We start from the raw sequence: 25,108 nt of genomic DNA on the forward strand, positions 1-25,108 counted from the left end.
AACCAAAATTTGCCTTTCTGCAGAACAGTAAAACTTTTCTGTCTCCTCTAAGAGCCTCCTTCTTTGTCTTCAGTATCAGTGCTCTAAAGCTGTACCAACACCCACATGTTTAAATGTCAGGGACTAGGACTCAAGTGTCCTGAGATACATGTTCATGTTCAACTGAGAGAAGGAGGAGCTTTTTAAGCACTCCTTAGAGCAAATGCACCTTTAACCTCCATGTCATCACAGTAGTGTGGTGTGATACCACTGCTCATGCCATTTCAAAAAAACACAGGATATTTCTTTAAAATTAAGATCTTGGAGATGCTCTCAGGCTACATGTAAGTGCTGAAGAAGGAGGTAAAAAAATAGAAGCATAGTGTAATTCTTTTGTTGTTCATATTAGTGTAATTCTTTTACACTAATACCAACTGAGATTTTTACATAACCATACTTTCCTTCAGTATTCAGGAATGTAAGAGAGGCACCAAGGGCCACGTGAGGTCCTGTCAGATTCTGCCACCATCGAGGAGAAGGAAACTCTGCAGAACCACCAAAACAACTCAAAGGAGGATCTACTACTTAGACTCTCCTGAGGCCTCTGCCATTTGTTGGCAGGTCTAAGAGCTGTCTAACTCTTCCTCCAGAGTACTGGGCTTTGGACACCTTCTCCTAAAACTGGAGTACTATGGAAATCACTTTAATTACAATCTTCCAGAAGACAGCACTTTGATTTAATATTTCTGCACTTGTACTATACATGCAAAGTTAATTAAATGTGCCAGATACACAAAAGGATTTTATTTGTGTTGGTATAAAATGCTACAGTTTATACTCCTAATTGTACTTTGTGCCTCTTTAAAGTAATTTGCTTTCATCTACATCCCTACCCACTCCCCACATACACAAATCTGTTCTTGAACCTGTTGGTTATTCCAGGCTTCTTGAAAAAAATAGTTGGATTTAAAATGGTATAAAATGAGAAATTGTGCTTTACTCAATAACCCTTATACTACATGTATGATTTAAAAGCTTATATTTAAGTAGTCTCTTACAAGTCTTAAATGCAGAACAATTCATACTGAGGTGCGGTTAATAGGCTATTTCTCATTAATCCTGCAGTCCCATTTCCACATGTCAGAGATGGGCAAGTGAATTTATCTTCAAAGGTCCTGTTTTAGAAAAAGAGCAATGGCAAGGGTACAGGTAATTATTTATCTTTGTAGCATCAGGAAGGACCTTGCTTTTTAAAAGCAGTGGATTTAGAGGCACAATCTTGTCCAACAAAGCAGTATTATCCCAGCCAGGCCAGGAGCAATCCACACAGTATCATATCATGCCAAAATGGTTGTTGCAGTCATGGATCCAGCCTGGCAGCAACTTGCCCACTAATGCAGAAGAGCAGGAACAGATTCATTACTTTTTTATAACTTGCTTAATGTCAATGATACCATGATGTAATGTGCTGACATGGGAAAACACAGCACCTGCCCACAAGAGCCGCTCAGAGAAGGCTCCCTGGCCAGAGCATGTGGAAAGATCACTGGAGTGCTGCAATCAGACAGGGAATTTCATGCCTGGCTGTCCAGGCTGTGTTTGCACTCTGAAGAGCAGATTTTCTGAGTAATCAGACTGGTATCATTCACATTTACAAATTCAGCAAGAAATACATATCTAGAGCATAAATGGTATTACAATACCAGAATTTATATTTAAACTCTCTGACCAAATAGTGGTGTATAGCCCTTACTTTAATCCTGGCAGTGGAATTTGGGGGTCTTTGTTGATTATTCTCTTTTCGTAGAATCACAAAGTAGCCCATCTTGGAAGGAAATCTGCAGATCACCTGGTCCAATATTCTGTGGAAAAGGGAGCCTAGATGAGATTACCTAGCACCCTATCCAGTTATACATTGAAAAACTTTAGTGATGGGAACTCTACCATCCCTGGGGATGTTGCTGTAGTGACTGATTTTTCTTACTGTAAAAAAATTGCTCCTTATGTTGAGATGAAACCTCTCCCAGTGCAGCTTCTACCTTCTTGTTGTCTCATTGTGAAGTGAGAGCCTCTGTCCTCTCTGTAGGAACCCTTCAAGTACTGGAATAACGTGATTGGGTCCCCTCTTAGCCTTCCATTCTAAATCAGAGAAGAGCTAACTTCTTCATTCTCTCCTCACAGGACAGGTTCTAGAGCCCTTGATCATTTTCATGGACCTCCTGTGAAACTTCTTCATTCTTTCCATTTTGTTTTTGATCTAGGGGACCAGAGCTGGAGACTCTGGAATATCCCATGGTTCACTTTCTCTTTTACAGAAAATGCAGCTCCATTTCCTCTTCTACTGTTTATATCATTCTGAAAGTGTTTGTTGCCACCCACTGTGGTTTCCCAGTCCTGAGAATTTTCCCACCTAGCTTCTGTAATTCGTAGCCCATCATACATTTTAGAGTGGTCACAAAATTCCAGTTCCTCCTGTTTGTTGCACAGACTATGTGTGCACTTGCCTTTGGAAAGTGACAGTCAGATACATTCAAGTATGAAGGGGAAAAAAAGCCTGTAAAATCATCAAATGAACAAAAGTTTTGATAAAGTAGAAAAGTTAAATGACTTATTCTATAAAGTCACTGCCATTTTTAAAGAATCTTCCTTCTCTATTTAACCTTTGCAGTTTTCAATGGAATTTTAATTTTATGTACTTTAGAGGTTTTATTTTGTGAAATAAATGCAGTTAAACATCTGCTCCCTGCAAAATATTATGGGTCATCTGGATTATATTACTATAGTTCATAGAAATACAATCATAGATAAAGCACTTTGCAAAACTTATTTAGCTGGATCTCTAGGTTACAACATTTAGTATTGCTAATTGTAAGATTAGCATATTGTAAAATAATTCAATTTTTCTGAAATCTTCTACTGAAGGCACTAGTTTTAGTAAGCATGACATAAGGAAAATTTTTTAACAGTTACATCATTAAAAACTTATGTTTAGTCTACATGGATAATGCCATTTATAATAGAAACCTGTTTTGCTTGTGTTCCTCCCTCCTGGTGATTTTGAATTGCAGTTTTATACCCAGGTTCCTCATAACTGACAATATTTATTAGAAAAAACACCTTAGTTTGATTGAACAGGTTAAGATGTTTTTTGAGGAAGACATTTAATCAGCAGAATTCTACAAGTCAAACTTATTTTTGGAGTCTTAAAATATACAATGGAGCCAGTGCACGTGTTATAAATAAAGCATCCCACTGAAAAATGTTTCCTGACTGTTGAAACTCTGAACTACACAAATAATTTTTTTCCAGATTTTTATTTTGTCATAGGTTTGGGGTTTTTTTTTTCTGTATTACATGCAAAACAGCCACAAAACACAGATCTAGACAGGAGTCTTCCCAGAGCAGCACTGTACATCTTATGCATTACTTACACAGGAATTTGTGAAAATTACCTGGGGAAAGCAGATTCTCGAGTATTTTCTTGAACAACAGGTTGTCCAAGAGGATGGACATGATGTGAGCACAGCAAATGGCTGCTCTGAACAGCTTAGAAAACTCCCTGCCTCTTTCCAAAGCACAGCTTTGGTGCCTATCACCTTCTTTCTCCTCCAAAAACCAAAGCACTGCTCGGCATTCATGGGAGGTTCTGCTCAGCTGCTTGCACCCTTCGTACTCTGAAATGGAGACATCTGTGGGTTTGAAACTCCTTCAGGGCTGAGATGGTAATAAAGAATAATCACAGTGAGTTAAATTTGAATGTGAAATGAAATAGGAGTTAAGTTCCTAAGCAGCTTTGAGGATCTGTGCCTGAGCTCATAAAATGCAATTAATTAGTGACTAACTGGGAACTCTCTAGGCTCTTCCAACCATGAGGTTTCAGTATGACATGTCCCCTCCCCAGCCTGTGTCACATGCTCTGAAGTCATCGTTATGCCACGTAAGGAGTCAGACACATTTACCAGCTCTTTGATCCAGCATAATTCCATGTAAACCACAGCACATACGTTGTGGGTTTGGCAGGGAAGGAGCAGGACTGAACGCCACCAGGCCTTGAGCACTGACAATTTTTAGGGCATTGCTTAAACTCTCCTAGTCTGCTGAGCTGTGGCAACCAGCATGGATTGCCAGCACTGGTGGAAATTCATCATTGCTATTGCAATGTCATTAACACTATTCCCAAGGATTATATTTACCTTTAGGTGTCAAAATACTCCAGTGTTCAAGCAAATAAAAGCAGTGATTCCAGGGAAGAGGCACTTATTGATGTCAAAATGCTGTGAGGGCCAACAGATGTCATTCCTTATTATAAGGCATGTGGCTCTAATTTGGCACTCCTTGCCATCAGGAGGAACCTCTTGCAGAGCAGATGTCACTTCTAATCCTGTCTTTCATGGGTGCCTGTGCCCTGTAAGAACTGGTATGCCAGTTCAGAAGCAGGCTCAGTGCCATGAAAGCAGATGGTCATGAGCAAAAGTCATGCTACAAAAACTGGTGCTTCTAGAAATGTGGGTGCTGAGACCAAAGGACTATCCAGGAACATCCAAATCTTCCTGTGCAGGAAAATTCCCCCTAAGTAGGCTGATACATGCCATTAGTGCTTTAGTGGTAGTAGAAAATGGATGTTAAATGTATCTTCTGTCTGATTATTTTAACTTTGGGGCAGCCTCTGGTGATCCCAGGGGTCATTCTGGCATCTGAGGGCATTGGATCATATTTGTGTCTTTGGCAAAAATGCCATCAGTGCTTGATTTTGCTTTGAGAGCTCAATAGTGCCTGGGAATTTTGTGATGTAGAGGAGTAGCCTGCTGGGCAATGAGGGGGAGAAGTGGCCCTTGAACCTGTATTCATCCATCTTCTCTGTAAGACAATGCACAGCTGTCAGACAACACTTGAAGTAAATCTGTGCTCCTGATTTTCTTTACATGCTTTTTGCTTGGTATGGAGAGTAGTCTTCTGCCTAAAAGATTCAGCCTACGCTAAAATTTTGTTGCAGAGAATACAAACACCTCAGTTGCCCTCACTGGGATTAAATATCATTTTTCTTTCAAATTCCGTCTTCAATAACAATTAATTTCAGTAAATTTACTGAACACAGGATCCCAGAAAACCTGTTGCTTGGGTATAGCTACCTATTTACTCTCCCAAAATGAACCTTAGAGGAATGCAACTGTTTGACTGATAAATGTTCTTGTGTCAGTAAGAAGAGCTTCCAAAACATGAGTACCTGCTTGCCTTCAAGTGTATCCCAGGTCTAAGAACCAGCCCTTGCTACAGTTAATTGATAAGCTTCAGTAATTCCAGAGTAAGGTCAGGTTACTCCGATGTGATCTGTCAGAAATCTTAATCCATATGTCCAGGAGAAGCTTACAGCAGGTATGTTTCTCTCAGCTAGAGAAGCAAACATTTCCCCAGTATATAATTCTACTGTGTCAGTTCCTCCAAGTACCACAAGAGACACTTCAGAGGAGTATTCCTGATGTGGGATGTTTCTTGTCACTGTGATCAGAGTCATACTCTGGATGAGGAAGGTTTGCAGAGAAGATTTGGTCCTGAATGACCTTTGATGGCTCAGCTCCAAATAGTGCCAGGAAATCCCTCTTTCAGAAGGTAGATACACAGTGATGTCTGAGGCCCATTCTAAAATGTCTGTGTAGCCCAGGTATCTTTGGCAGGATTCCAAAAAACTTATATTATTATATTATTAACTTATAAAACTTACAGTAATTTCATGATTATAAGCCGCACCATTTTGACTAAAATTTTGGTCCGAACCCGGAAGTGCGGTTTATAATCAGGTGCGGCTTATATATGGACAAAGAAAGAAAAGTTGCTGTTTTAGTTTGGAGGACAGGTGTCTGCTAAGAAAGGCAGGAGCTTCTCTTTGAAATGGAGAATGTAAACCCCCTCCCTCCAAATTATTATAATTTTGACATCAAGGGGCTTTCAGGCAAAAATATGGGAATTAGGAATTACAGTTCTTTTCTAGGGAAATTAAAATAGAAATACAGAACAAGAAACAAACTCCAAACCCTGACAAAGTCAGAGTACAACCTGACACCCCGTCAGGCAGGGTGTTGGCAGCAGTCCCATTAAATGGTGGTTGCATCCTCCTGCAGTGACAGATGTGGTTCAGTTGGAGCAGTGCTCCAGTACAAGGTGCAGTTTCCCTCTGGAGGTCCAGTGGTGATGTGGAGAAATCCGGTTTTCCTCTGGAGTCCAGAGGAGAAAGGGGCTCCCTTAGTGTCCCAAAACCTCTGTTTTTATCTTGGTAAGAAATGTTGGGCTCTTCCCCCTGCCTGGAGCAACTTCCAATGGGATGCAGTAATTTTATCAGTCACACAGTGGGACTCAATGGGTCATTAGCAGAAAATGACTGGCTGGAGGAAGGATGGGTTGTGAAAAGATAAAGAACAATGCCCTGCCTGGTTTCAGTGGATGGCCCATTAGCAGAATATCTGCCGTGGAGATAAGGATCACTGCCCCACCCTCAACAGATGGTGATAGAATAGATACCTTTTATCACACTCTGTGTTGTAACGTGCGGCTTATAATCAGGTGCGGCTTATATATGGACAAAGAATGAAAAGCTGCCAACACCCAGAAGTGCGGCTTATAATCAGGTGCATCTTATAATTGTGAAATTACTGTGTATTATCAGACAATTGATCAGCAAAATACAATACTGTCTTCGCTCCATGTTATTTTAATTAGCCAGCCATGCCAAAGCTCTCAGTTAGCCAAGCAGATGCAGAATCTGCCAGTGGCAGGAAAAGCCACCACCAACATACAGATTTTATTACATAATAAAATGCTCATCTTTCCTGATAGAGATGTAGCATCTCACCAGAACCCCAATAAAATGGATTATGTGATTCCAAAGTGGCACGGTCAGTGAGTTGTCTGCAATTCCCAGTAACACATACAGAGATTTTACTTCGTGGTGAAATTTTCACCTTGCCCAATGAGGCTTGTAACACTTCAGGAGGGAGCAGTGCATGGCTCCACTCAAATAAAAAACGCATATAGCTGGATCCCACAATATATATTTTATTTGGTGATGTGAAATGAATTAGTTAGTACTGATACAAGGACATGTATCAGCAGAAGATTGTAATCCTGCTATCTATTATGTATGAAGGACACTGAAGACGGGTTTGTGCCATCTAGATTTTAAAAACTCAGTGTCGTCAAAACCAGCAAATCATGTAAATTTGGCTCCTTATTTTGGTGGAAATTATTAACCAGAATGATTAACCTGAATTAAAAATTCAAGTTTCATTTTTGAATGTAAAGACTTCTGAAAAATCAGCTTTTAAATAGGCATATGATCAGGCACAAAATAAACAATTTAAAAGGAAACATCTTTGTCTGATCTAGAAAAAAAAATTTAAAAAAAGCAAGCAGTGGGAAAAAAAGTACTTTGAGCTAAGTAAGTTAGGTTTCAGTTGGACATCAATTCTTAAGCATCTTTTTTTCTGGATGGAAAAGAAATCTGTCTTGAGCTGGTGCCTGGTTTCTTGCATATTTGGCCTGTTAGGAAATACCAGACACTATCTCTCTGCGAAGGCAAAAAACCCAATTACCCATCTAGTAATCTTAGGTACTATCAAAACATTTTAATAACATGGTGAGCCCTCAGGGCTAATGATCACATCATACCTCTTGGTCCATAGCTTTGTTTCAGCTTGAGCTACAGAACTGTGTTCTCAATTGTGTCTCTTGAAAATTACACTGTGAAACCTCATATTGAAACATACCATGCTGGACTTCAAAACAGCAACTTTAAAGAAGTGAAATAAAAATCTTGTTTGACAGGTTGCATATCTGGTAATCGTTCTATAAGGTTTACTTACCACTTCACAAGTAACAATCAGAATAAAGAATAGGCATTAATTGAAGGATCAGCAAATGTGCCAAGTTGGTGAAAAATGTGTCTTGCAGGTTTGGAAGATCACCTGATTATTTCCAGCAGTTCAGGTATTTTTCTTATCAGATCATTCCCCATGGCACTGACTTTAAATTTCACTTTGTGCTTGTACTTTTGCTTGAAAACTGGGGCACAAAAGTGCAGCCTGGTAAAACCCAGAGGACTAATACATCCCAGTGCTTTGCAGGTGAAAAAAACAGTCGTTCCAGCCTCATTCATTATAAGGTTTTTCTGCTCACTTCTCTGTCTCTGCTGTTTCCTTTCTGTGTGAATTTGGATGCATATCCTCCAATATTCTGCCCTTGATTGCAGACAGGGAAATCTGTATCTGTGGGGCTCCAGAACACAGTCTTTCCTATCATTGTCTCCTCCTAGATCAAGGCATGCCACACAACATGGCCTAATTAATTTCTCATCAAATGCAGAATTCTCTCCATTCATGTTCTGCTGGTTTTACAGTTATACATATGATATTTTTATCCTTTTTTATCAGGATATATATAAATATTTATATATATATAATTTTTACATATATAATTTTTATATATATATAAATTTTTTATAAATATTGGTAAATCACTTCAGAAAAGGAACACCTACAAGAGACACAAAGTCGTAGTGACACATACAAGAGAGTCTTCCTTTTTTTGAGGGTGAGGAGTCCCTGAAATGAGCTGCAGCCAGATGATAAAAACAGTGGTGGCAGATACTGAGACAGAGAGTGGTTGAAAGACATCTCTGAGCCAGTGGAATTCTGATCATGGTTTTCTTCGAACACACAGCCTACAGTATGTTCCTAGCCCTAATTTCTCTGTGTCTGCTGGCAAACAAGCATAGAGGAAGAGTGGCTGCAGCTGGGACTTTCCAAAGTAACTGCAAGTCTTCAAAGGAATAATCTTCTTTTCAGTATTTTTTTATTTTCAGAAGCAGAAGAGTAGGATTCCTTGGGGGTCATAGTGAGGCGATGATAAAATTGAGGCTGAAGGCCTTTAGCCCCAGCAGATCGTTAATAGCCTGTTAAACACTCTACTGCCAAGTCAGCAGTGCTGCTCCTGGTAGAGCACAGAATCTGCAAAAATGCAGGGCCTTTTATGGAGCAGCCCCCAAACGACTCGCCAGGTGCTTCAAAGGCAGGCAGAGCCTCCCCTGGTTTAGACAAAATGCCAAAGAGGAGTAGGAGGGAAGGAGTACAATACAGCAAAGGATGTGGTCACCTGGGAACTGTTCACCCACTGCACATCTGGTGTTTCTGTACAGACTTTTACTGAAAAATAGGAGGTGGTATCATGGAAGGGCAGATGCTACTGATCCAACTGCTGCAGATAATAGTGGGAGGCATTATTTCATGAAGGACTAACAGATGGACCAGCCGATGAATAATCTTTCTGATTTTCCTATAGGTTGATTCCTTGAAGTAAATGAAAACTTTCACTTTCCTCCTAGATCATGAGAAATATGCATTCTCCTAGGTCTTTAATTTAATCTCTTCTTTGAATGCTGTCTGAACTCTGGAATGCAGCACCATGTGTACCTTCACCTCTGCTCCTGGGGAACTGGATGCTGCCCTAGTGATATCCATGAAAGAGGCAAACATTTGCTTTTTGGGGCATATTATACATGCATGTGTTGTATCCCACTGTCTCTTTCCAAACTCCATCCATGAGTGAAGAGCAAAGTGAGAGATAATGTCTGTTAAGTCAAACATTGACCTAATCTCAGCAAATCCAGGGTGTATTGATATTGATATTGGTATTATGGTGAGTCGACCTTGCTGGCTGCCAGGCACCCACCCTGCTGCTGTCTCAGTGTCTCACCTCATGTACAGGGCAGGAAAGAAAATCAGGTGAACAAGACCACAGGTAGAGATAAAGACATGGAGATCACTTACCAACTGCTGTCACAGGCAAAAAAAATTTACTTGGAAAAAAATTTTAATATATTAACAATTAAAATGGAGTTGAAAGGTGTGAAACAAAGACAAAACAAAAAAAAACTAAAATAGTTTTACACCCACCGCTTTTTTCCAGTCTCAGCTTCATTTCTCCCTTCCCAACTCCTCTACTTTTCCATCTTCTAGCTGCTTACTTAATTTCTTTTTCTTCAGGGAGGTCTTGACTTTTAAATCTTAACAGGTGTTTTTCATCCTCACACAGGGCACCACTTTTAATGATGGTATTTGCAGGTTTTTTTTGTCTTCACTTATAGTTAGGATTAAAAACACGAAGTAGATTAATTTTTTCGTGTTCAGGCTTGGTTATTTATTAAATCTTATCTAAAGTACAAGGAATTCTGCAACACTTTCAGCTACCAGCTAAAAGCAAACAAAGTGGAAGTAAACCTAGCTAATTACAAAGTCTCTTAACAGTATAATAAAAAATTAACACCTATATTATTTATACTTTTAACCCCATAACCAAACTCTAGTACCCTGCAGTGCAACACTAACTGTCCAAAAACTACTACTTGAAATAATAAAAAACCCACAAAAACCCCCAACACCTAAAATTCTCCATCTTGTCCCATACCTCTTACTATATTAAAAAAACCTCAAATTTCAAATTCTTCAATGTAAAATCACACACTTCTATTTTAACTACACACTTGTAACTTTAACTTGATCACTCAAATTTAAAAATCTTCTCCAAAACCTCAAATCAAAAGCAATATTCTCCAAAAAATCAATACCAAAAACCACGAAAAACTCAAAAATCCCATATTTCTAAAATCCAACACACAAGCTGCAGGGAAATACCTGCTTCCCCATGGTCTTCTCCAGGCTCTGTAGGGAACACCTGCTCCCTCTCCACACTTCTTCCCTCACTCCTCACTGTAGAGCAGTGAATGAATGTTGAAATTGAGAATAAAGGGTTTCCATTAAAGAACACTTGAACACTATTTCTCTGCAAATAATAAGAATAATTTACTCTTCAAGGTTAGTACTTCTGCAATGGAAACTTTAAAAAAAATAGCTGAAGAAAGAAAAAAATTTCTACAAGTGGTGTTACCTGAACTGATTGGGTAAGCACATATACGAGACCACTTCAGGAATAGCTTCAGGAGTGTGGTGCAGGCAGCCTGAGGTGGGCACACATGCTGCAGCATCCCCCCAGCTCCTGGCAGAAGAGATGCCCTTGTGCACAGCTGCAGAGGAGACAGGGCTCCTCTGGCTGGGCCAGATTTTCTGCTGTTGTGACTTTATGGAAGTCAGCAGTGTTTTATCACACTTAATTCAGCACATAAACTTAAATGTTTGTTGGACAGGTGAAAAATCCATGTAGTCTGGATATTCAACACCAACCTGATGGGCTGAGGGGTTGCACAGCCGTGTAAAAGTGACAAATGCTTCAGGTATTTCTGTTCCTGTATAGAGTACACTACAGTGTTTTGAGTTTTTAATGTGGCTTGGGAAAGGTGAAGTAAGTTTGTAGAAGTCCATTTATACGGCAGATACACACTTTAATTTAAGACTTATATGCAAGCAGCCTCAAAGACACAGCAAAACTTAAAGCTGTTTACTCAGAGCCAAAAGCTATATTCTTCCTTTATCAGAAAGAGGATTTTCTTTCCCAACCTGCTTTTTTTTTTCTAGTAGATTTTTTGTAGCAAAGGCAAAAATGAAATCTCTTCCTTATTTGCACACTTTCAAGAAGTCTATGTCTTAAAAATACTGGAGACTTGGAGATGCTAATTGTTAAGATAATGCTATCATTTTCTTGCAGACAGTACCTAACCAATATTATATTTTGTAAAACAATTGAAATTAAAATTATAGTCCGTTTCTGATTTCTTTTGTATTTCTTGCACTATCTCCACTCATGTTTTCAAGCAAAATGTTCATTCCTCTGCAAATGATCAAGTCAAGATCTGGTGTAATCTTTTGTTCCTCTTAGGCCTTGTGGACAGACAGATAGATAAAAACAACACTCCAACTTTGCCTTTCTCAAATGTTAAGAAAATATAGTTTTCCTTATGTCTACAAGGAATCTAGGATGTCATTATTCCCTAGACGGTAAATGCAGGAGGAAACCAAACCCATTAAAAGTTTTGAAAGAGGTCAATATAAGGTGGAAAACTTGGCAATCTAATATTTGTTATGAGAATATGACTGAAGTGGATGTGAGAGTTAAGGCAGAATTTTTTTCTTTTTTTTTTAATCTTATTATTCAAAAGTATGAGTGTGATCTGAGGGATTCTTTGTGGGAAATCTCCATCAGAGCAGGGGAATTTGAAACTTTGCACCACTGACCCATATTATTCCCCTTTATTTCAAACACCAGCAGCTTCCAAGTGATAGGGTGAATGTGTGGTATGGCTCCTCTAGGAGCTACAAAACCATAAACTCCTCCACCTATATATTTAGGAATTCCTTGGTTTCTTTATGAACGTTGTACCTTCATAGATGTAGGTCAAGAGGAGGTCTTAATTTCCTGTAGGAATCAGACTCTAACAGCTTCCAAGACTTAGCATTTAAGTAAGTTGTTGGGAACTCTTTATTTCTACCTGAGGGTTTATACTGGAGAAAGTCTGTGTAGTTTAGCCCAAGGTGCAGTGAGAACATGACACTGTAGGTTATAATTGCCAATAGAAGTCAGGTCTGTATGCCACAGTTCACATACATTTTTTATGGACTTATAATTAGTGCAATTCCGGTCTCCTGCAGGTTCCAGCTTTGGAAATGAAGAGCAGAGCACCCCCAGGGCATCTGCACCTCCTAAGGATGTTCCCAAGGGAAGCAGCAAAAGCACAACGCAGGTATCGAGCAGCACAGCGACTCCCCGCAGGAGCTTACTGCCAGCACCAAAAACTGCCCCAGCACCTGCTGGTAAGTGCTCCAAACTTAAACCACCACCTGTGCTAAGTCAAGAAATACAGAAACCTTGCTGTGATGCTGTTTTGCTACTTGCTTTTAATTAATTTTCATGCCATCCTTAGGATAATTGCTGGTGTGATGATTTGGACTCTATTTACTGTAGACTCTTTTAAACACAGTCAACAACACAGCTATAATCTCATTTTGTGAGTGATGTGTGGAATTGAAGGCATTTACTGTCCCTAACTGCACAAGCCAGAGATTTAGTGTATATATTGTTGGTTCTCAACAAGCAGCTTTTTGAAAACATTTTTGAAAATATTGCTTTGCTTTAGAGACTAAAACATTCCATTGAGCAGATAATTCATTGCTGGGTATCTTTGCAGTGATGAGAATATTGGCCTCTAGGTTTAAATAATCTTTGGGTTTTTTTCATTCAGAGAGGCAGAAGGATGCAAACAAACAAAGCAAAAAAAACCCTAGTCTTGTTTCCAAATTGTTTCTTGCCTAAACCATCCTTCTGCTCAATTCAGTTATGTCTCAAATGACCAGTTCCATCAAAGTCAGATTAGAAATTCCAGAATAAATAATTTTTTCCAGGTTGGCTCTCACTTAACAGTAAATTCCATTGGGTTTGATAACACATTGCAAATGGACCTGGAAAGAAAAAATCAGTGCAAAATATGAGACAAAAGCTTTATGACTTGCTAGTTCTTGTGACCTGGTTTCAAGACCAGATTAACCTGTGCAGTGGTTTGACCTTGGCTGGACACCAGGAAGACACAACCGGAAAGAGGGAGATAAATACAATAAAAGGCTCATGGATCAAGATAAGGATGAAGGGAAAACTAGGCAATTACCATGTCATAAACTTGTCTGTTTTATTCTGGAAGAAAACTAAATGTGGAAGTAGAGTTACCTGCCTGTGCTATGCAAACAGTCAAACACAGCTCCTGAACAGGGCAGCTGACAAGTTTAGGAAGTTGTTATTATACAAAACAGACAGAAGCAAAAGAAACTATGTTAGTCCAATGTTCTGGTTTAATTTTTTATGAGCCAAGTTAGCAGCATGTAGCTGTGGCCAATTCATTTTTTTTTTTTCCTCTGTTTTTTTTATTAAAATGGTGTCATGGTTCCTCAAAATGCAAAGTACAGTAATTTCACGATTACAAGCCGCACCATTTTGACTAAAATTTTGCTCCCAACCCGGAAGTGCAGCTTACATTCAGGAGAGGCCAATATATGAACAAATTTTGGAAATTTCCCAACCCGGAAGTCCGAGCCAGAAGCAACCCCGAGCCAAGCTGGAGCCCGTCCAGCCCCGGGCGGCGGGACAGTGGCGGTGCAGTGACAGTGCTGCCCGGCCCCAGGAAGCACAGTGGCAGCAGCAGTCAGACACGCCACTCCCCTACTTCCCAGCGGCAGTGGCCGGGCACGTCGCGCCCGCACTTCCCGGTGGCAGCAGCAAGCGGGGCTGGGGCCGCTCCCTGGCAGCTGTCCCGAGCAGGGCCAAGCCAGTAAACCCCGTGATCCCGCGATTCTGTTACTAATTGGCAACTTTGTGAAGGTTGCACACAGATCCTCGCTGCAAACGAAAGTGCAGCTTACAGTCCGGTGCGGCTTATATATGGACAAAGACCTAAATGTTGCCGACACCCAGACCTGCGGCTTATAATCAGGTGCAGCTTGTAATCGTGAAATTACTGTATTTGATACCAGCAAAAGTAGAAACAAATCAAAGAGATTATGAAGAAAAAGGGTTTTTTTAGCAGTTCTAATCTTGCCTCTCCTGCAGTAGCACATGAACATTGGGTGTAGATCCCAATGTGATAGACATACCTACAGAATGTAAACTTTTCTGTTTAGGTATCCTTCGGACAGTGATTTCTATAGGCTTGATGTTGCATAGATATTTAGCATTTGACCAGCCTCCTGTGCAAGACACTGCATTACTAAACTGAAGTGTTTAGACCGCTCCACAGTTACATCTGAGGAGCAAAGGCACTATGTGTATTGCGTAGGAAGCAAGAAGGAAAGAGGATGGCAGTAATTTAAATATAAATAATATTTCTGAAAGAGTGCAATATCAGGTAATATAAAAATTACATTTGTGTTTCAGAGACGTACATAATTTTATCTATGTATGTATAGTAAATTAATTTAAAAATCAAAATATAATATTAAATTAATTCACAAATTAAAATATCTACCTACATTAATGAATCAAAAATAGCTATCAAAAATTACATTAAAGTTTTCATGTATTAGATGTTTCTTGGGAAGACAACACGAACTGTAAATTTTCACTTAAAAAAAATAAAGACACAACTGCTCAAGAGAGATTATATTCTCAATATTTCACTAGAAGTGTTTGTGAAATAAATTGGACTGCAGGGAATAAAAAAAATTTAATTAATGAAAATGGACTCTTTTTAACTTCTGCTGTGGAGTAGATGATGTCATGCTTCAGAGGATCGAAAAAGAGTTCTGGCATGGGACAATAGCAGTGGAAGATCATTGTCATGCAAGTTGTATTGCAGGCATGAACTGATGGCCTTTTTGACTGGTCTGTGAAAAGAGTGCACTTAATTAGGTTTCAGTGTATTGCACAGCCCTTTTTATATTTACATGTCTGTGAGTTTGTAGGAAAGGGAAAAGAAAGCTCATACTTGACTAGAAAAAGAGAAGTCTTTTAATTTCACTGAAATATATTAGCTACTTTGGGAAGTACAGTGATAACATAACTAAAACCTAACATTTCTGTATTACTTTATATTCTACTTAATGATAGGTGAAAGCAGCTCTCCATCAGGAACTTTGCAACTATAATCTAGTTCTGAAATTCATATAGGCTTCCTCTTTCCACAGATGATTAAAATATATAGTACTTGAAGCATACATATATGAATTTTCTGCTTTAAATTTCCCTTAAAATGGGGGAATATCTGCAGAAGGTGATGTTCAGAGACTCAGCCCTGTCCACCAGGCTGAATCTGCCACCCAACTGTCTAGAAAATCAGAGAGCTGTAGGATTTTATATTTTCTATGCCCTGTTATGGATTTTGAGGGGTATGTGTTATGGGATTCCTATTTCTACTTGGTTATTATTTAATGACTGTTGTCATCCATAAGAAATATCCTAATTTGACTGCAGTGAGTGTGTCAACAAGGAATTAATTTGAGCAGCTTGTTCCTTCTTGGCCCCCTAAATTAAAGACAATCAAAAGCATTGTTCAAAAAATTCACCCAGTCAATTCCCGTGCTTCTGCAAGTACCAGTAAATCATATATAACAGGACAGGCTGTTAAACGCAATCAGACAAGATGAAAAATAGGAGACCAGTGTTATCTCAGCTCTCACCATCTATCTTATAGTGTAAAATGTGCTTTTTTTGATGAGATTCTGCAAAATCCAGACATCACAATGTCAGCAGGAGGGAGAGGGATGAGCTGAGGTCACCTGAGGGGGGAAGAGTGAGCACCAGCTCTCTTGCAGGGATGAAGGGAGAGGAGTCTGCTGCTGAACTTTGCTCCCCCATGCGAACACCTTCCCTTCAAAGCTGAATAGCACCGTGCATTACATTCATATTGTTCCTGTACTGAGCACAGGGATATTCACCATTACCTGGCAGGTGAAAGTGGGAGTTCATCTGCAAGTTTTCCTACCTTTCTTCTGGGAACCACTCTAAAACATACCATAGCACAACTGTGTGAGGAAGAGACAATAAAATGCCATGGGATCTATGCAAAATGGCAGAAAGAGGAGCAACTGTTTTAACTCTTTGACTAATGTTGGATGTTCTGAATTATCCTGAGATTTTCTATTCAGTCCAAAGAATGATTAGTTTTGTCAGGTTTTATTTTTCCCTTTATTTTTTCAGACATCAGCTAATGAGCTGATACAAGTCTTCTTTTAATACAAGAAGAAGGCAACCATTTTCGGACAAAACAATGAAATAGTCATTGTCCTTTCTTTCTTATCAGATTTGAAAACAATTTGAAACAAATACAAAGCGAAAAGCACAAGCATTAGCAGTTTCTACTTCAAGAAATACATAGTCTTTTTTCCACATCTACTTATTTATTCAGTCTTTCAGTGTCTCATAGATCACAGGAAGTAGAGAGTCTCTAGAGAGAATTAGACTGCTCTCATTCTACAGAATCCATCCTATTTCCAGCTTTGCTCATTTTGTCTCAAACAATGCATGCAGGGATGTGTCATTACTCACCAAGGACAAGACTAGTCATAGGTATCAGGGGGAAAGGGAGAAAAAAGCTCAAAAGGGCTCCCTGTATCTGTGAGTGATTGAAGATATTTCCTTGGCCGTTTTTTGATTTTTTTTAAACTTGCAGACTACATTAGTTAACTTATAAAATACTCCTGAGAACAGCTGGAATCATCTGAATGCAGTTCAGTCCCATTGAATTGTTAATGATGTCTACAGCATGTTAGGATTTGTTTTGGAATAAATACTCAATGTACAATTCGTTAGCGTGCTTTCATTCTGAAGTATGAAAGCGAATTGAAGCCTATCCCAGTGTACTGGCTTTTGAAGACTCAAAAAGGGTACAGGCAAATACAAGTGCTGATTCTGCAGTGCTTGAGAAGATGTCTTGGATAAGGTGGCTTTTGCTCTGGTTCCTAAGCTAGCATTCAGCATTGCTGGGGGAATGGAGAAGTGGCATTGTTTGTCTGCCATTTTTCTAAGTGATTTCTGGAACGTTTAGCCTTGTGTTTCTAATTATTTTGCATTTACTCCTTCTGTTTCATTTGGAACAGGCTGTGTATGTTAATTAGGAAATGTAAATACCTTTACAGAGCTGTGTGTTTAGAGGCCTTTTTCAAAAGAAAATGTTGTAAGCACACTAGTCAAAAAGACAAACAAATATTTATGCTTATTGTTCTCTTAGAGCCTGAAATATCTATTTCTTTACACAAGTATAGCTTTTAAAAGAGGAGAAATGTTGAGAGATTTCTAACCTTAAATGGAATGTATATTCACACATAAATTAGTACTTTGAGGCTTTGATTACTTGCTACCAGAAACAAAACTTCTCATTGCATGAGCTCTGTCAGTGGTAGGAGTTGGCAGAGCCTTGGAAACTGTTCCAGGAAACCTGGAAGTTAATGGTAGTTCCTAAGATGCCAGGAGCTTTTTGCTGGGAAGCTCAGTGCTAAGAGCCCTGATTATACAGCCTGCAGGAATAAGGCTAATGTACAAGAATTTAATACATAGCTAATTCTATATTTCCAATCTGTGGGCAATAACATTAAGAATTTGAAGTAAATTTTGTTCCAGATCAGATTTAATATGCATTATAAAAGAAAAATTTAGAAGAAAATGAAAAAAGTGTGCAAGTTCAAGAAAGGTACACTTATGATGCTTAATTTCCTTTTGAAATTTCATGTATTTTTTATTATTTTATGACTCCATGCATAACATCTTTTGACATCTCAAAATATATATGACAGAATACGATTTGAGGTTTTACATGTGTTCAGGCCTGTAATAACATCTGAAAAATGTTTGTCTTGTTTCCTGAGTTACCCTGGAGCATCAGACTGTTTTTGTGCATTTTTGTCTTTGAATTACTTTTAGTGCACTTAAAGCTAGAGAAGATCAAGCTTTATAACCTCCTGCTGTACCATACCCTGTGCTACTGCACATTATGCTAATTGCTACACCAGTGCTCTCCCTCAGAATTTTTTTAAACCTGAAATTCTATATTTCTGTGAAATGACAAATTCTGAACCCAAACACTTGTAATCTAAAGATTTGTTTTCCCTGCAGGAAATCAACATGTTTTCTGAATCTTTCTCTTCGAACCAACTAACAGCTGTTGTTTCAAAAGACAAGAACAAGCCTCATTTGTAGAAAAGCATTCAGCTCAAACTCTTATATGAGGTCTGATGCCAGGGATGGCTCTTCCCCTAAAATTTCCCTGTGGGTGATGAGCTTAGCAAAACGATAACAGTTTGTTCCCGCAGACCGTCCTTCCTTTGCCTGCTGTGTGCTTTCTAAATCCCTCTCCTCTAAGGAGGGCCACAGAGAGGCCACCAGGGCCCTTCTGCTTATGAAGGAGAATTGAGTAACTGCTAGCTCCATGTGTCCCTGTCCCCTTCCCAGCAAGGCTGTGCTGGGCACTGGCTCTTCCCTTGTGGCACAGCCGCTCCTTTCTTGCCCCTTGCTGCACCGCTGCCCCACCAGAGCTTAGGAGCTCTCCTAGTCTTGTGAACTGAACAAGGGCACTAATCTTCCTTGTTGTTAGTCCTACTTATCTTTCCTTGACCAGATATGTGTTTGCACCTTCTTTCTGCTGGTCTTCCACTTTCTGGAGCCAGCGTCCCCCACAGGGCTGCACCTGCCGTGCAGCATCCACACACAACTCCCACTGCTCTGCACAGACCCTGCCTTGCTCTCTGCACAATTCTGGGCTTCTTTGCTTTGTTTTCTTTCAACCAAACTCTAACTGGAGAATTGATTCTCATTTTGTGCTTAAGGTCAAGGGACTGAATGAATTCCCCAGGCGTTCCTTGTTGAAAATGTCTCAAAACCAAAAGTAGTTAATTATTTACATACCTAAGAAAAACATAAGGAAAGTACACGCTTTTCTTTACCATTGCCTGTGTTTGGCATCTGGCATAGCAAAATTTATGGAGGAACTCAGTGTATGGCCCATTTGTGCATGATATTTTTATTTTGAAAGCCCCAGAAAAGCTGAAGCCTTATCACCGTGAAAAAGTAATGCTTGAATCTGTAACTTTATAAATTATGTCTTATAAAACAAACCCTGTTTTTCTCTCACAGCTGCCATCTCAGGTTGGTCCTTAGTAATGAGAAGGCACCATAAACTTATTTTATGTCCTACTCTGTAGTAAAGTACAGTGTAATAGAGGGTAGGCCCAGGCAATTTCTAACTTTAGTCACTTCACTGTGGAAAGTATTAATCACAAATGAGAATCATAGCCTCTACATGTTGTATTTATGAACAGCAGAGAAAATGGAGATGGACAAAAGTAAAGGTATGAGCAAGTGTTCATTCTTTATAAGCCCCTGACAGCTGATGGTGTGATTTACTTATGAGCAGTGGAAGAGAGGCAAAGAGAGTTTTAGAGCTTGTCCCATGCTTCCCTCCCACAAACAGTTGCACAGGCAGGATATGTGCTCTTTCCAGAAGCACTGTGCAAGCAAATGCTGAGACAGTGCTAGAAATTATGCAGCTCAGCTTCTGGTGTGTGGCAAATGCTGTATCTGCAGCTCTCTGCATGCAAGTCCTGATGCAGACAGAAGTGTGGAAGATGCAGCAGAAATAAACCTACATACTTCAGCTGTGACTAGGTGTGGCTTTGGAGGAGCAGAAAGCTAGTAAACCAGTGGGTGTCCCTGAAGATTATGATCCCCATATAAAATTATCATTTTCCTCCACTATTAAAAGAGCCAGGTCACATTTGTATTAAGCAAAATGGAAGAAAGTGTTAGCTTTTTGGACTGCCACTGTCATTAGGCACCACCAAGAAAATCTGATTTTGTTTTCCTGATTCAGATACTTCAGATTCTCCAGGACATTTTCTTATAAGATGTCTGTGAACATACTCGTAAGAGAGGGAAAAGTTAATAGGCAAACTTTGTTTTCCTTCTATAGCAAGTAATTTGCCTTAAATCTCTCAGTTTTTCCTGTGTATCCAGGGGCTGTGCCACAGTCCTTCAGGCTAAAATGCAATCCTCAACAAACACTAATGGTTAAGAAAAGGAAAATACATTATTGTCTTACATTATTGTCTTAGGGGTTTGCTTTTTATTGCTCTTTCTCTTCATTCTTTGATGAATGTTTTCTGCTTGAAATCATGTGTCTGTGACTGTCACACCATGGTCCAACAAGCAGGGCAGGACCTCATGTTTCTGCACGCAGCATGGTGCCCACAGCTATTTTGATGGGAGCTGTGGGTGGGCAGGAGGAGCTGAGCTTGGGTGGCCACTCTGGCTTTCAGAGGAAGTTGTATCTCCCTGGTGCAAGAGGCAGTCACTGTCTGGAGAGCTCTGACAGCTGGCAGACTATCCCAAAGCTCTGACCAGAGAGCTCCAGTGGTGGGACAGATAGCAACAGACACAGAGTTGTCTCTCTTTTGGAAATATTCCATGCCCTGTTTCATCCCACACTGGCACAGTGTCCTGTAGGATTGTGCCCTGCATGTGCTTGCCCACCTCTGTCCCTGCCTGACTCACTGCACAGAGACCCACTCCCATGTACCCAGGCAGCCACATCCAGCACAGCTCTGACACCTCCTGGTGTCTACTTCTGCTTCTAGACTCTCTCCTGAATGCATGAGCCATGTTGGGAAAGCTGGTCTCCAGAAAAGGCAACTTCCCTGCCTGTGGAAAAGGTGACAGGGCAGGGACTTGCAGGCAATTTCAGCCAGCTTTGCACAGTCCTATTCCACTTCTCCTGCAGCCCAGAAGGAGGTTGCACGGCAAGGTAAAGAGACAGAACACAGCCCCCAGAAGAGATAGGATGGGTTACCTGTGTAGCTATTTGTGCCTTAATGGCATTTGTCATGGTACAGATGACTGGAAAGCCAAGGTAGTGTGTAAGGCCTTCTGTCCTTCTCTAGTGCCGTGCCTGTCAGCTCAGCCACACACTCACACGGTTGCACACACGGCGGGTTGGCATCCAACCCAGAAGTGCTGTGTAGCACCATTCTGTGCTCAGCCCAGGGTATGCATTGGTGAAATACATTTTGCCACTTTGATGTGTATCTTAGTGACACAGTTCTGTACAGTTGCAAACAGAATTATAAACCAAGTGTCTTTCTGCCTTTGATTTTTTTTTTCTAAAACAGGTGTGAAGAAAGAAGTACAAAAAGATCAGGATTCTAGCAGACCAGCTGTCTCATCCCCTAAGAAATCAGCAGTAACAACCACAAAACTCCATTCACCAGGTATTTATGAACCTGAAAGCACTGCTTCAGGAAAGATTTAAACTTGTTGACTTTGCATCTCTTGTTAACACACTCAAATCTGAGACCTGCTGTTGTAAAGTGAGGATTGATTGTGTCCAAGGCTCATTAAGTTGGCTACAGCAGGTTTTATCATACCGATGCATGAGCTGAATAGACTTTTGTTCTCTTTGTTATAACCTTAATCTTTCAAAACAAAGAGTTGTTGCTATTACATGTTTAAAGGCACAGGAACACGTTTTTCGTCATTACCATTTTCTTACATACAAAGAGGACAGATACATACAGCAAAATAAAAAACACCTCAGACGATTGTCTGGAGTGATGGCGTGTCCCTCAGAATCTACTCTTATGCAGAGGCACTAAATTTCCTGGGCTGTATCTGTGCATAACTGGGAAAGGGATTGTCTGTGCAAAACCTCCAAAGTGCTATTGGGACATTGTCAGCTTATACCTCAATATTGGGCACAAACACATAGTTTTAACATTTCTGAAGAATGCCTTTTTTAATTTACTTAAATGAAGATAACTTGTTTCTACTTATGTCTACTGAGTGTACATTAGCAAATGCATAAGGTGCCTAAAGGTTTTTGTGAGGCTGGCCTTTGGTTGATCTAAATGCTTCTGAAATGAGTGAGCATGGTCTCAATGATTTCATTGTGCTAGCAGTTTATCTTCTGTTGCCTCATTTTTCAGACTCTGCTTGAATACTTAAAATACCAACTCTACTGCTATGTGATATTTAAGTTACAACTGTGGGGGATAGAACCCCATGTTGCTTCATTTGGTGGCAAAATATAAAGCATGTAGATAGAACAGCTCTCCAGCTCCTGTAACTTGCACCAAGAGTTTCTCCATTATTATTAAACTCAATCCCTATTCTTCTTTTTCCCAACCAACAAAATCAAGAAAATGGAAGGTTAAATTTAATCTTCCCAAGCATCAGCAGGACACAAAATTCCTCTCCTTACAAAGATACTGGAGTAAAAAGATGAACCTAACACTGTCCTCTGAGTCATATAATTTACGGGCTATTTTGCACCTGGTGAGATGACAGAGAGATCCAAAGAATTTGTTGCAGAGAGTGCCAGACCAGAAGCTCACCCGTTTTTATAACAGTGGGAGTCCAGTTTAAGCATCAGCACTGATTGTGGCCGTAGCAGCGTGTTACAGCACAGCTGAATTGCTTCCACTAGGATTACAAAGCAAAATGGAACACTGGAATATCTGTACAGTGTATTTGTATTGTCTCAAGGATATCTGCATTTCCACGGGTGACTTAATAATTTTCAAGGCCTAAAGTTTTGGAATATCCAATTCATGAGGCCTCAAAGGATTCTTCATTCCCGTGAGATGTTGAGTAGCTGACCTCCATCCATCAGACTGATGTAGAATTTGTTTACTTGTCTGCAACTAAGCCAATGGAAATTTGTTTATCACTCTAAGGATCAAGTAGAAAAATAAACCTCATCTTCATTTATTGTTTTTAGAGTAGCCTTTGGCATTCTTTTAAGTAACTGCAGCAATAACAAAGCAATAATGACAATTTTTTCACCTACTTAACAATTTCAAACAAAACTCAAAGCAGCCTTTGAAGAGGACACACAATAGATGATGCCAAGGGGCAGTCACTGACTTTCCTCCATCAGAATCACAAACTCCTGCATTGTTTACATTTTCGGGGGAGAATGTGTCTCACAGGTAATTCCACCACAGCTACATCTGCCCGTGAAACAGGTTTCAAAATTTCTGAGTGCTGTTTCTAGGTTGTATTTGCCTCTGTTACTGGCCTTCTCATATTCAGTTCCTTCTAATCAGTGCTGGGTTTTGGCTGTTATACACAAATGTTTTGAGCTTTGAATCTGAGGACTTGCTAGGGAGTTTTGAGATGCAGAGTCTTGCAGGGATCTCAATTTTATCCTTTAATGCAATACTGTTCCTGAGATCTGTGTACAGGAACAGGTGTCCATAGATGCAAGTGCTCTCCTTCCACTCCATTTTAGAATGGTGCCAACTGCTTCCGGCATCTGTCACTCTACAGAATGCTTTATATCAATTGTCTCTAAGTAATTTGCTCACTTTCCTTACCAAAATGTTGGAAATTGGACAGTTAAAAGGCGGATAAATTGCATTCCCCATCTAAATCCTCATGGACAGTATTAATTATGAGTATATACTTGTTATGTCTCCTTAGTTCAAACACTCCCGTAGATAAAGAGACTTGGGAGTTTTGAAGCAGATCAAAGGGGTTCAGTGATTTCCACATACACTGGGTCTGCCCCTCTGGTCCCACCATCAGCAAAAAGGACATTGAGGATCAGGGCCAGCATCATTAATATATACCCTGTTTTGTGCAGAGTAACAGAAGAGAGACATCAATGGCAGAATAAGCTTAGTAAGCTGCCTTTCAGACCCAAATGAACCGAGAAATTCAGATTTATCCCTGAGGAGAATAGCACCGTTTAATTTACAAGGACAGCTTATAATACTGACAAGGACAACACAGAGATGTGCACTTCAAATCTTCCAGTGAACAAGAAGGCTAGAAAGATATAAGACTAAGCAACCTGATGGGCTTCTGTTTTAATTAAAACTGAACTGATTTCAAGGGCTTTCCCCTACACTCCTCCCTAAGCCTTCTATTGTAACATCACCGTGTTGCATAATCAACCCAAGATTTTTATACTAAAAAGAAAGATATTTATGACTGTTGCTTTTATTAATTTCTTAATTTCTGGTATTACCTACTGTACACTTCAGAGCCCCTTGACATGAATGGAAGAGTCAGTGTTTTCTTATTACTGCGCAAAAAGGTTGACAGGCTTTAAGTGACATAAAAACAGATAGGAGGGCAATAGCTATGCTGCTTGAACTCTCTTAATGACAAAAAATCCTTGTGCTGTATTATTTAGGTCTTCCACCAGCATGGCATTAGTTTTGATGCTACAGAACATGATATTCTTTGTCACAAATGCAAGTCATGGACACAGAGAGTTTCAAAGGGTTTTTTGCACTCGAGGCTCTTTGCAGTTGTACCATGAGATGCTTGGAGACATGAGGGAGCATCTCTGCTGGAGCTGGCTCCCTGTAAGCTTAGCCTGGAGCAAGGATGTAGCTGAGCAAGAGAGAAGATATGCTCCCAACTGCTCCACACAAGCTGGGAATCTGAAAAAGTAGGAACACGCTCCTAGGGTATTGCTCTGGGGAAGCTGTACTGTTCCCCTGCCTGATCTAGTAAAACTGCCCTTAGGATCTATTTGCACACCCAGATCACAGTCTTAAAGATCTGAAAGATCTGAAGCACATCTGAAAAAATTGCCTCTGAAATTTGTACTGCTCTACTTTACGAACTGGCTCAGATTCATACTATCAGAGGCATCTCTGTGGAAGGTACCTATCCCTTTTTAGGAAAGGGATAGGTGGTATTCATGGCAGAA

General features: G+C 39.9%; 1 protein-coding gene across 8 annotated transcripts in view; it reads left to right on the top strand.

Moving 5' to 3' along the window:
- The window catches only part of MTUS2 (microtubule associated scaffold protein 2), a 271,182-nt gene that overhangs the window by 193,365 nt on the left and 52,709 nt on the right, over nt 1–25,108 (top strand). For all 8 annotated transcript variants that reach the window (XM_033087045.1, XM_033087047.1, XM_033087051.1 and 5 more), the window contains 2 exons: nt 12,567–12,728; nt 21,555–21,653. In XM_033087045.1, the coding sequence (XP_032942936.1) occupies nt 12,567–12,728; nt 21,555–21,653 (261 nt within the window). The remainder of the gene's footprint in view (nt 1–12,566; nt 12,729–21,554; nt 21,654–25,108) is intronic.

The sequence above is a fragment of the Catharus ustulatus genome, chromosome 2, assembly GCF_009819885.2.
Source record: "Catharus ustulatus isolate bCatUst1 chromosome 2, bCatUst1.pri.v2, whole genome shotgun sequence".
NCBI lineage: Eukaryota > Metazoa > Chordata > Aves > Passeriformes > Turdidae > Catharus > Catharus ustulatus.